Source organism: Cotesia glomerata, linkage group LG6 (assembly GCF_020080835.1).
Source record: "Cotesia glomerata isolate CgM1 linkage group LG6, MPM_Cglom_v2.3, whole genome shotgun sequence".
Lineage (NCBI taxonomy): Eukaryota > Metazoa > Arthropoda > Insecta > Hymenoptera > Braconidae > Cotesia > Cotesia glomerata.
Window position 1 is genome coordinate 3,330,844 of NC_058163.1, and position 13,373 is coordinate 3,344,216.

At 31.3% G+C, this 13,373-nt stretch overlaps 1 protein-coding gene across 2 annotated transcripts; it reads left to right on the plus strand.

Moving 5' to 3' along the window:
• LOC123266522 lies at nucleotides 1–9,596 on the plus strand (the record flags this gene model as incomplete). Of its 2 annotated transcripts, XM_044730807.1 has the most annotated exon segments (5): nucleotides 1–2,107; nucleotides 4,660–5,314; nucleotides 7,755–7,907; nucleotides 8,080–8,256; nucleotides 9,506–9,596. In XM_044730807.1, a coding segment is annotated over 1 exon segment (1,917 nt). In that variant the 3' UTR covers nucleotides 1,934–2,107; nucleotides 4,660–5,314; nucleotides 7,755–7,907; nucleotides 8,080–8,256; nucleotides 9,506–9,596.
• Nucleotides 9,597–13,373: the final 3,777 nt, after the last annotated feature.

Below are 13,373 nucleotides of genomic sequence, written 5' to 3' on the forward strand. Positions count from 1 at the left end.
TGCAATAATATAAAAAATGGAAGCAAATATTTCTGCTCATTTGATCGGTATCCATCAAATTAAGAGAAAAACGCAAAGAGATAAGCTTATTACAGTTAATCGTATTGCAAATGAAATAATTAAAACATTAAGTGAGAATGAATCTGTAAAAACACTGATGGAGAAGTCTGAAATGCCGGAAGATATGAAGCCGTTCGTACGAGTGGAAATAGCCAAACAATTAAAAGAGTCCAAGGAAATCATCAATGCTCTTAAATCTGATGACATTTTGTTGACAAACCGTGCTCTTAAAGCCAAATGGTTTTTTAATGGGAACAATAATTCGATAAAACTTTACCGTGAGCAGATTTGGCCGTTTGTATCTTTGAAACTTCGAAAGAAAATAATTAGGTGTCTAGCTAATAATATAACAAAGGCCATTTTTGCTGAAGAATTTTACAAGGAAGTGGCTTCCTTGTATGGAGAAGACCAAGCTCAGCCTCTTCTCATTGTCTGCAGCCAAGATTTTATTGAACGCTGTTTTGATGATAATAATTTTCAACTGGATGGCAAAAGAAATATGAGATTTTTATTCTACAAAAATCCAAAGATCATTATAAATTATCTCAAACGTCGTAGCAATGATCAGATTAACAAATCAATTGTTTACAAGTCTTTAGATTTGTTCAACTTCCTTCCAAGATTAATTAAGAAGTATGATCAGGATTTTGTTGAAATAATGGAATTATACGATCATTATACGTGTTGTGCTAAACTTAGCAAAAGGCGTACAAAAATATTTTTGAATAAGTGCAAAGACGCTTTGATAAAAAATGGTGAATTATTTCTACCTATTTTGGATTTGAAGAGCGTTTCGAAATTACTGACCAAAGAGCAGTTTTCAACCATGCTAGAAACACTGTACCCAGACGATATTGAAAGATTTCAGCCCTACGATAGTATAAAATATCTCGAATTTTTTGAAAAAGAAGATAAATTTCGTATCCTGTTAACTTCATTTGAAAAATTCTATGAAGTAAATATTCTTAACTGCTCTGAATTAATAAACAATTATGCATTCATAGAAATACTTCCTCCTGAAGATCGCTTTAAATTAGCAAGAATTCAATGTGAAAAAATAACGAAAGATGATGTCTCCAAAGAGTCCTATTGGATTTCTCTTTTACCACTTGAAGAATCGATTCCACACCTCAAAGCACGAATCAACAGTTCGACTTCTTCTAGCGATCGATGTATTTATTTGGCGGTATTAATTGACACCTGTTTTTTCAATTATGATAAGGATGCATTACTTGAAGTACTTGAATATATTTGGGAAAGGCACAAAGATGAATCGCCTGAAGACTTAGTGAATATTTTCTTTACCGAGAGAATTGATTTGAAATTGAATGAACCTCGAATCAATCTACTGGAAACGCTCAGTCAAAATCACTTCGACATAATTTATAAATTAATTAAGATGTTGCATGCCAAAGGATTAGTGGATGCTGCAGACAGAATATTTAAATTGATGAAATGGGTATATCGGTTTGATATCATGAATAATATAGGAAATGATAAAATGAACTTCATTGTTGATCTATTTGAAAATGAGTACTATTGTTACTATCTGATTTATAGTGATATTGAGTTCGAAATTCGATTTTTAAAAGAACTGATTAAAGTTTTACAGTCCAAGAATGAAAACAATGAAACTTATCCAACTTTTAATTGGATAATATACATTACTTGCGCAGTCTATGGCTTGAATAAGCATTTAGCAGTTGCTAAAAAGATGTCTCTCAAGGACTTTCCATGGATCTTGAATGGAGCGAAGAAAGTACTGAGCATCAATGATGATAGTTATGACGAGAGATGCTTGAGGGGCATATTGAGAAAAAAAGATAAAGGTCTGTATGATGAATTAATTCTTGAAATGCAAGCATCCTTATAAAGCTGTTCTTCAATGCTCATGATATGCTGGATCGATCGTAAATTAAATTTTATTCGTGCACTAAATATCAATAATAATAATATTTGACGTAACGTTACTCAAGGAATGTAAGTGATATATAAGAAATATAATATACGTCCGAAAAAATTTGGAGTATTCAATGACGCACACCAAGTACGTTAAGAAAAATTTTTTTTTCATCTTTTAAACTTGTAACGAAATTTTTTTTCGATAATAATAATTGTATAACTGGTACTTGGCTTTTTTAATTTTGTAAATAATATTTTTGATTTCTGTCGGTATTCAATGAACGTGGACTTGGCGCAGTCGTATACAGTGAAACTATTTTTGTTGGAATTATAAATTAATTTATACTCATTTATTCTTAATGTTATTTGTTATTTTATTTGTTTTATTATTGTTATTATTATGATTATTATTATTATTATTATTATTATTATTATTATTATTATTATTATTATTATTATTATTATTATTATTATTATTATTATTATCTTATTTTGTTTAGTTTCATTTAAAGCTAAAAGCAGACTTTTTGTTTTTGATTTTTCTTTTCTTTTTTGTTCTTTGATATTATCTTTGCAGAAATAAACATTGAGGGACCTTTCATTAGTATTATAAGTAGTTATTATTATGAGCAATTTTATTGTTTTCTTTTTAGTTTAAAAAATTATTTTGTACACTCTGTATATTTTTGTATTTTGCTATTGGCCATTAGAGGACTACGTCCTATGGCCATGTCAATAAATTACAATTACAATTACAATTATTATTATTATTATCATCACATGTAAACATCAGTTGTTGTTAATTAGCACATTTAAATATTTAAGTAATAAAATTTGGAACTTTTGATTAATAAACTTATTTTATAGCTATTTAACTATAAACTAGATAATGTAGCGCGCTCGAGTTGTGTTATGGATTACGAATACAGTAGACATTCAATAAAGTTACGGTCTTAGGGATAGTGCAACTTTTCAAAGCGGATCTAAGGACCAATATGTATAAAAAATTCGTATTTCTCATTATTTCCCTAAGATTTTGATGAAAATCTTAACCTACTTTGATAAAAAAAAACCAAGTGGGGAGTGAACGTAAATTATGAAAGCGTAACATTATTGAGTGGCTACTGTAAACACATTATCATACAACATACGATAGAATCTGGTTTGCTCATATTTCAAAAGGAAGAATAGAAATGTTGAGGTAGTAAGCTCTTGATTTTTATAATTTCGAAACTCAATCGATAGCATTCAAAATATGATGTAAATAAACGAAATTAGTCGATAATTTCACGAACAGTGATGCTCATGTATATTCATTATCGCCAAACGACTTTACCATGTTTCTACCATCCTGGTTCGAAAAAAAGATTTAAAAAGATTGACAATGTTAATTCTTCATAAGGAAGGAATTAAAAAGTATTTAAAATATTCAGAAGTATTGAAAAGAATTCTAATTTTGTTATTTATAATACTTGTTGATTAATTTTTCCAATAAGGGTATGGTCATCGATAATGTTTAATACCCTGGTTAGAAAAACGAATTTAAAGAAATTGACAATGTTAATTCTCCGCGAAAGAAGAAATTAAAAATTATTTAAAGTAGTTAGGAGTATTGAAAATAATTCGAATTTCGTTGCTTTACATACTTTTTAATTTTTTAGTTTAATCGGGGTACTTGAATTTTTAATTGAAATAGCAGTAGGTGTATCTAGGAGGGCCTGACTTGCCGGAAGAATCGTAGGACTCGGCCCTTGAAATTAAAAAAAAAAATTTTATACTAAATTATAAAATTCTGCTAAGCAATCTAAATAGTCCATTTATTGAAAAAGATTTGTTGTCATGACATGTTACGGTATGGTTAAAAAAAAAGATTAAGAACCATAAGAAGAGGATTTAAAAGTATTAGATTTATCACAAAATGAATACTTTTAAATTCTCTTTTTGTTGTTATCAATCATTTTTTTTTAACTAAGGCCGTAACCATCGCAATACTTTCAATTAAATAAAAACACGCGTATTAATAGATCGGAAATAATACAATTCAAAATTTATCCAAGCAAGATGTAAGAGAATTGAAAACAATTCAGAATAATCCACGATTTTTTTTACTTTTTGCGTTAAGTTTGTTATTGGTATTTTGAATCAATGTTCTCCACCGAGGCAAATATCGACAACTAATTAATAATAGTTCAGTATATTATTGTAAATAAGTATTTATATTATAGCAGACGAAAACTAAAGAGTTAGTTCATCAATACTGGTTACAAATTTTTTATGATATAATTATCGTCGTCAGTGTATTTTGTATCTTTTTAAAGTTTGTGTTCTCAATGCATATGCAAAATATATACCAATCAAAATAAATAAGAATTAGAGTTCCTAACTTTCGACCGCTGACAAAATAACCCCGATAAAACATCAACAACAAAACAATTGCGCAATTTAACACGGGTTTTGCATATGTGTGCCATATGAGTTATGATAAGAGCGCGCGAATCATTCATGGACTTGAAGTGTTTCATAATAACTATATCTATGATTTTTTAATACTTGACTTGTAACCCATAAATACCACTTACAGACTTAATTTTATTTATTTTTCTATCTATTGTGAATATTGCAGTAGTAGTAGTAGTAGTAGTAGTATTAGTAATGGATTTTAGTAGAGTTGGTATTTATGAAAAGATTTCTTTATAGACTATGTTTTTGACAAATTTATTATGCTTGTCATGAGCTAAAGAGACTTGTAACGCCGACCAAGATCGTACTCTCGAAAAGGCAACGTAAAGTTATCCATGATTAAAAACATCTTTAATAAGATCAACTCCAATTTTCTCAAAAGTTTGACCCTGGGCTTTGTTAATAGTCATGCAAAATACTACTTTGATGGGAAATTGTCGTCTTTTAAAAGTAAAAGGATATGTATTTTCGCAGTACAATGTTATCCTATTTATAAAAACAATCTCTCCAACTTTGATCAGTATATTAAAGATACGGTAAAATGATCTGAATACTTTTTTGTAGAGAATAATTTTTCCTTTACTTCCCAACCATTAACTAGCTGGGAGTGAAAAAATTGTGGAATATGAGAAATGGAAACTTGATTTTTGGACAAGATTCCAATTTATAACCGAGACACAGCTCCAACTTTTTTTCGGCTGAAAATACGGTAAAATGGTTTGGGTACTTTTTTGTAGAGAATGCTTTATCTTATAATTCCCAACCATTCACTCGCTGAAAGTAAAAAACTTGTGGAATATCAGAAGTGGAAACTTGATTTTTGAACTGGATTGCATTTTTCAACCGAGACACAGCTTCAACTTATTGGCGGCTGAAGATATGGTTAAATGATGTGAGTACTTTTTTGTAGAGAATATTTATTTTATGATTCCCAAGCATTCACTAGCTGAAAATGAATGACTTATGGAATATCAGAAATGGAAACTTGATTTTTTAACAAAATTGCAATTTTGAACCGAGACACAGCTAGAACTTTTTTTCGGCTGAAAATACAGTAAAATGATCTGAATACTTTTTTGTAGGGAATAATTTTTCCAATAATTCTCAACCATTCACTAGTTGAAAGTGAAAAACTTGTGGAATATCGAAAATGGAAACTTGATTTTTGATCTAAATTGCATTTTTCAACCGAGACACAGCTCCAAATTTTTTCAGGGTTAAACATACAGTAAAATGATCTGAATACTTTTTTGTAGAGAATAATTTTTCCTATACTTCCCAACCATTCACTAGCTGAAAATGAAAAAATTGTGGAATATCGAAAATGGAAACTTGATTTTTGAACAAGGTTGCAGTTGCAGCGGCAGTTTCTTGTTAGTCACATCTTCAAAGTCTATACTACTCAAAAGTATTCCGCCAGACGTATTGCTCAATTTAGAATTACAGTCATCAGTAATCGATTCTTCAACGTCTTTTAAAGAATCGCTGCTATCATTTTGAGAAAGTCCATAGCTATTTTTTAAATCATTAGAATCATTTTTTAGATGTTCACTATTATCTACATAATAATCTATATGTTCATTTAAATCGATGTCAACACTTTTTTCAGGTGTAGAAGTAGATGGAATGTTTTCTTCGGAGTCATTGATAGTAATACTGTCATTATTAACTAATTTTCTTTTATTAAGCATTTGATCAATATTACTTTGTATGGAATTATCAGTGGAATCATCATTTTTCTTCTGCTTACTATTATCTAAAATTTTATTCAGTTCATTTTCATCTTGTTTTCTTTTACTATTCAAATCCTCGCGTTCATTTTCGGTAATCAAATTCGATTGTAATTCAGCAGAACTTCCAGTATATTCTTCAAACTCATATTTTAAGAAAACATCTGCACGCACTAAACTGTTCCATTTCGTTAAGCTTCTTTCTTTTTTATCTCCGAAAAATTGCTCAACGTAGCCAGTTGTTGCATGTTCAACGTCGTCAGGAAAACATGAAGACGTCCACAATGGAAATTCATAAGCTCTCGCCAAAAATTCTTGAATAAAATCTTCAGCATAATATGCATTAGCGGCTTTTCCCAATATTTTGATATCTTTTGCTGAGTTAAAGATATTGTTGATGAATGTTTTGACAGGACTAGGTTCGCTTGTGTTATCGGTCTATTCTTGATCTTCTTCTTTATCTGAGTCATTATTTATTTTAGTTTCATCAATTTCTTTGCGATAAATGTTTTCAGCTGATGTCGGGCTTAGGCCACTGTTTGTCCAGTTATTTTAATAATTGAATCGTCACGTTCATTCAAGGTAACAATACAGATTAGTCTAAATATCTTCTCAAATTCTTTAACAGTCTGACAATCTATCATAAGAGCTATACCGTATAGATAAAAATTTTTGACCAGAGAATTTTTTTGATTTTTTCAACACTTCCATTCACTTATCATGTGTACAAAATGGGCAACATCAAGACGAATAAAAGTAGAAATTGGTGGTCTAGAAACGTGAGAAGTGTCACCGATAGTTCGTAGATACATAGTATCAATATACGTTTTTATTGATTGATCATTGAATGCGAATGAGAGCGCGTTAATCAATGCTCTAGAGCTATCACAGCTGGCTTCTGTTGGCTTATGTGCTCCGATATAAAGCCAAGATTTCAGCCACCAGACTAATGTTTGTGTACTTTGACATTCTGTTAATAATTGATGAACAGAGTGACTTTTTTTCTTTTAAATTAATAACAATGGCGTATAAAAATATGTGACCAAATTTTTCTCCATTAAGGTGAGTTATTGGTTGTATGATACTACCAGTACCATCAATAGCCTTTTCAAGGTGATTGGGTGCAAGTTGTTTGAAGTTTTCTGAGTAGAAATTCTGTCACTAGTAATGTTCTACATAAGTTACTTGTTGAGTGTATCATACTGTTAGAAAATGCTGGATTTTATGTGGATGTTGTAACTTCGGATGGTGCGCAATGGAATCGAGGAGCGTGGACACTGTTTGGCATTAAGGATGGCCAATCTAGCTGTGAACATCCATTTGACTCCGACCGAAGACTTTGGTTTATGTCTGACTTTCCACATTTAATCAAATGTTTTAGAAAAAAGATTATGGAAAAGTTGTTTTTCTGGGTACGTCATATTTTGAAATAAATCCTAAAAAACATGGTTAGATATAACTATGCCATGATGTCAGGTATAATCATGCCTGCTCATGTGTGATTGTCATTTTTTGCCGCGTGATTCATTTTTAATAAATAAATATTTATGAGCATAATGATTGTAGTTCTTGGAGCTTTACGAGATAGTTTTTTCTTTGCAGACACCTGATGGATTTGTAAGAAAAATTCATTGGGAAATTTTATTACAATATGAAACGTATTTAAAAGCAAATCTAAAGATAGCCTATAAACTGACTCCACAGCATTTAAATCCAGAAGGATACCAAAAAATGAATGTTTCTTTGGCTTACCAGGTAACAATAAAAATATACGCAAGGTTTCTATCTAAAATGATTGATCCACTTAAATTGTAAATTGATATTTTTCATCCTATTTCTTTCAATACTTTCACTGATAATCTTATTGAATATTATCTGAGGGATTTATTAAGTATTAATTGCTATTATTAAAATCTTTTGTTTTCAGTTATTTTCGAAAAATATTCAAGTTGCTATGAAAATGTATAAAAACGAAACTGCTGAGCTCAGAGATTGTGATTCAACAATTGCTTTCATCGAACGAGTAGATAATTTGATCCAAGCGATGAGTTCACATACCCCTCAAGATGATTTGCGTTTGAATCAGGAGTATCCTCAAAAAAGGGTAACGTTTAGCAAATAATTAATTCCTTTCAATAGTTTTGCACGCCTCATAGCGCGAAGCGCGTGAGGTTGTGCTTTATACTCGACTCGTCAAGATCAAGCAATTTTGTGATCTTTTAATGCCTCTATCACAACCACATTACACTTGTTCAATAATATAAGTAGACGTACACCGAAAAACACTTAAATTAAACCATCTTTTACTTTCTAAAATCATTTCATGTTGCTATTTTGAAAAAAAAAAACGTTTTGAAAAAAATTTTACGTGGACGTCCGGATGTCACCCCATTTTGGATGTACCAACGATTACTCCCGAACAAATTGATATTTCAAGACCGGACCTTTTTTATTAGTTTAAGAATTCGATGAACTGGGTCCGTATTTCATATCAGTGGCCTAGCTTATGTATTTTTTTTTTAATTGAATTTTTATTAAAATTCACGGATACAACCGTACAAAGCCAAACGAACTTTTCTTATTTGTCACGTGAAAACTATGGCGCCACTTGATCAAGCTAGATTTTTTTAGACTGCGTGCGCATATGACAAGAAAAAAGGGCGCCGATATTTAAAAAAAAAAATAAAAAATACTCTGTAAGAAATTACTTAATTATAATTTTTTTTTTTAATTAATTATACAATTAATTTTTTTCTTAAAAAATGATTGAGCGTTATGAGGCGTGCACTTTTGGATTTTCCAAACTTTTTTACAGTTTTTTCACAATAATAAAGTAGAAATGGAAACATTAAATGGAGATCCATTCCTAACATAAAAATATTCAATATTTGTGCACTTAAATATTGGAATAAATACTGACTATCCATGAAGTTTGTGTAAGTAGAAAATAATTAAATAGCTCAAAAACACTACAAACTAAGCGTGTCATTTTTTCTATTTTTGTTTGGTTTATAATCAAATCTGAAATTATAACTTTATATATAATTAATTTGATATTCAGTTTTATTTATTGTTCCCGAATGTACAAATTATTGTGTTGAATCATTGAGCGAATGATGAATTTATGAATGATTATTATTAAACATTGCTTTGTCTGATGGACGAATTCAGTTAATTTGAATTCACTTATTAACAAGCTTCTAAAATTTACCCAAAAGGAGTTCTGGGTCTACCATTTATTATATTTTCTACTAAATTTTATGTCTTTATCATAATATGATAATTTCTTTTTTTTTCTCCAAATAATGGTTACGACAATGTGATTAAAAAATTATAATATTCATTTTCGCTAGGCAATTATTGAGTTTTTGAATTATCTAAAAATTTGGGAAGCTAAAGCAAATGATGAGAAGCAACTCAATAAAAAAAAAAAAGAAGAAAAAACAAAAACAGGACGATGAAATCGAAGGCAAATTTTTTTTTGCAATTACTCCGAGTACTCTGACAGGATTAAAAATCACACTGCAAGCTACTCTCGAGTTGGCAGAATTTTTAAAAGAAAAGTGCAACTATGATTATTTGATGACGTCACGTCTTAATCAAGATCAATTAGAAGTATGTATCAATGAAAATATACCTATAAAATTCACATGTATCAATTGAGCTTGTATAATTTACTATTTTGTGAATATTGTAATGTTTTAACTTTAAATCTTTTTCAGAAATTTTTTGGTATAATGCGAAATGTCTGTCGGTGTAATGATCATCCCAATACTATTCTTTTTGGGCAAGTTTTCCGGTTATTATGCTCCTATTCCTTAGTCACTCCACCGAAAGGGTCCAATGTCACTGCCGGTGAGCTTCTTCAATCTTTAATGCAATCAAAAGAATCATTGGCTGCAGCCACTGCTTTAAAAAAAATTGGCTTGATGACATAGACGCTATTGTTGAAAATGGTATTGTCAATAACAACAATTCATCTAATCAAGATATGAATGGAAACGTTTCTGTTGCTAAAATACCTTTTGAAAGTTTGCTGGACGATGACAGTGATGAAGAAGCAGGATCCAGTTTTCATTCTTTCCTTAGAGAACCATTTGATAATATCTTAAATGAAGACAGTGATGATGATATTGATGAGGATAAACATTTATGTCATGATAATTATTATCCATTTGAATTATTCATTTGCTGCTGAAGATTTTAATGGCAATACTGTATTCGGTAAAGATCAAGAAGAAGAAAACACCTCTCTCAATGAAGATAAAGGCGAAGAACATCTGAGATAGTACTGAGTAGTATCTAGAGAGTAGCCAATACCATCCAGCTAGCAATGAATAGTATGTGAAATTTTATTTTTTTTCAGATAGCACTGAGTACTATCCGGCTTAGTAACCAGTACTATCTTGTTCTTTCCGTGTATTGGTACTAAGAAAAAATGATAAGAAACACTGATTTTTAAAAATTGAATTTGGAACAACTTTTATTCGAAAAATTTTTTTATATGACCAGTATTTACTTCGTAATTTCACAAATTATCTTGAAACAATAAAATTTCAGGCCTCATCAGACTGAAAAGTGCTGAACATTCTGTACAAAAATGCCTCGCAGGTAGCAGCTCTGGACCTGGGTTACGGAACATCAACAGTGAGTCAAATAAAGCAGCAGCAGCCAAAAGTCCTGGACAAGGGCGCGACCATCGTCGACGTGGTCCTAGCGGGAGCAACCTACACCGAGAAAACCGGGAGCTACGTCAACACAGAGAGCCGAGCCCGGCAGACTGGAGCTGCGCTGCCTCCACCAAGGATGGCCAGGCCCGACTGGAAAATCATCCGGATCCTGGCCGAGTTCTCCGGGATTAGTTTGCCCTACGATAACTTGGATCAAGTCCGAGACAGGATCTTCGAGATTGCGCCGCACCTGGTTCGCTACGGGGATGTCGAACCTACAAATTTCTTCGCCTAGGCGCTGGAATTCCCCAGGGTAAGTTTGACTTTAACTCAAACTTCAATTCAAGTAGATTTCTCCCACTTTCACTCTGGTAACCAGTGCCCTCTTGCGGGCAGATAAGCACACTCATTTTTATTTAAAAAATTTACTAAAAGTAGGGGGTTTTCTTTATTATAGTGAAGCGTGCAGATATCTGACGAACTTTTTATTTTGTTTAAAAAATAAATTAATTGTGAGGAAAGAACTTTAAAAAAATATACTAATAATTTTTTAAAACATTCACATGTGAAATTTTTAATAATTTTCTTATTTAAAATAAATTTAAGTCTGATTTTTCAATCAGTGTTTAAAAATTTGGATATATTACGGGGAAAATATTAGTTATGTTAAACAATTTTTTAAATAAAAATAGAATTAAATTTTAAATAACTTTGATTTTAAGAAATTATCTATGTAACCACTACTGTCACCGTAATATCAGCTCAATTTTGTCAGCTTAATAAAAGCTCTAATTATAGTTATATTTGTAAATATAAAATAAATTTTTAAATAATTCGTTTAGATGCGAGAGAGCAGTCGTCACCAACAGCATCTTCAACTCCGTCAGAAATATTTAGCAGCAGTGGAACAATACCTCATTCTTTTATAAAGTTAGTTTTTAGTGTTTTTTTTTCTTTTTTGAAAAAAATTTTTTTTTATTGGATTGATAATTTATTTCTTTTTTCATTTACATTTCAGTGCTGTACAACATTTTTCGTTTTGAATACCTTGATTTTCAGAAAGAAGGTCGCTTAAAAGTCGACGATAATTATCAGAGAGATAGTCACTTGACTAGTGCTGGATCCTGTGAAGTACCACATTACTCAGGCACACCAATCTCTGCTTCTCTAAGCCTAACACGCGATCTTGCCTCAGTCAAAGTTTTACGCTCCTTTCAGCAGCCAGATGATTGTCATGAATTAGCGGCCGCCGATGATATCAATTTCCCAAGAATCCGCGGATCCCTTTATAGAGCCCGTCGTAGAGTTCACACAAAAAGAAGTTTCTGTTAGGCAGCAGCTAAAATCTCAGTGACGAGTAGTCTACTCCCGCTAGTCAACAACAATCCTCAGTTCTATGCCAAGAGTGTAAAAAAATTTAACGATTAGATCCTCAAATGCTCAAGCTTTCGCTATATAATTAAGAAACAACTTCGTATCTTGTGAACTGTAGATATTTTTCTAAAATATAAGCTCTGTCCGGTGTTACACTCATCGAGACCTTTCATTTGAGTACTCATATCAATTTTTCATATATTTAATATAATAAAAATATATCAAAAATGCGTCTGAGTACTGAATTGAAAGGTCTTGATGAGTGTAACATAGAGATGTGCTTATTGTATATTTAAAAATATCAATAGTTCATCAGCTGCTGGTATCTACCATACTTAGCACAATAATTTTTGTGTCTGAAACTAAACTAGTCGCAAAAAAAGATTTAAATTCACTTAAAACTTGATTTCCATGAAACAAAAACATTGTAAACTCATCAAAAATAGTCTTTGTAACGAAAAACAAACATAGATGTAACGAAAACCAAGAATCTGGGTCGGAAAATTAGCATAAAAAGGCTTGATAACGGATTTAAAGCCCATGCATGATCAGGCCTAATTATTTATTCCCAGGTTTTGTTTCAAATTTTGTAATTTTTTTATTTGATGCATATAAATGTGTTTAATATGTACCGAATTCATTAAAACATACAAAAATAAATATTGCTCCATAATATTTGTATTAATGGATATAAATTATCTCGTCATTGACACCTTATTTTACTCATGGATCTTTACGAAATCATCGTCCATACTCATCGAAGCTTCATATTTTAAAGTAGTTTCCAAGTTTACTTGATCGACTGGAATTGCCTGGACACATCGAATCAATGAAGATTGTGCTTGGTAGATTCAACATTAGTCTGCCAGCTGAACTTTCTCGAACTTGCTGTTTGGAAGCAGGACGCTTTTCAAGTCGAGGACGTCCTACTGGACGTTTTGAAAGTTGCTGGTCCGAAACAGTAAGTTTTGGAAGTCGTGGTCGTCCTATTAGACGTTTCGGAATTTGCGATTTTGAAGCAGAATCTTTTAGAAGTGGTGGACGCCCTACCGGAAGTTTTGAAGCTACTGATTTAGCAATTTGATTTTTCATGAGTGGTGGTCGTCTAACTGAACGTTTTTTAATCGGTCGAGATCCATTGTCATGTAGATTCAACAGTGCAGATTTAGATTTTGAG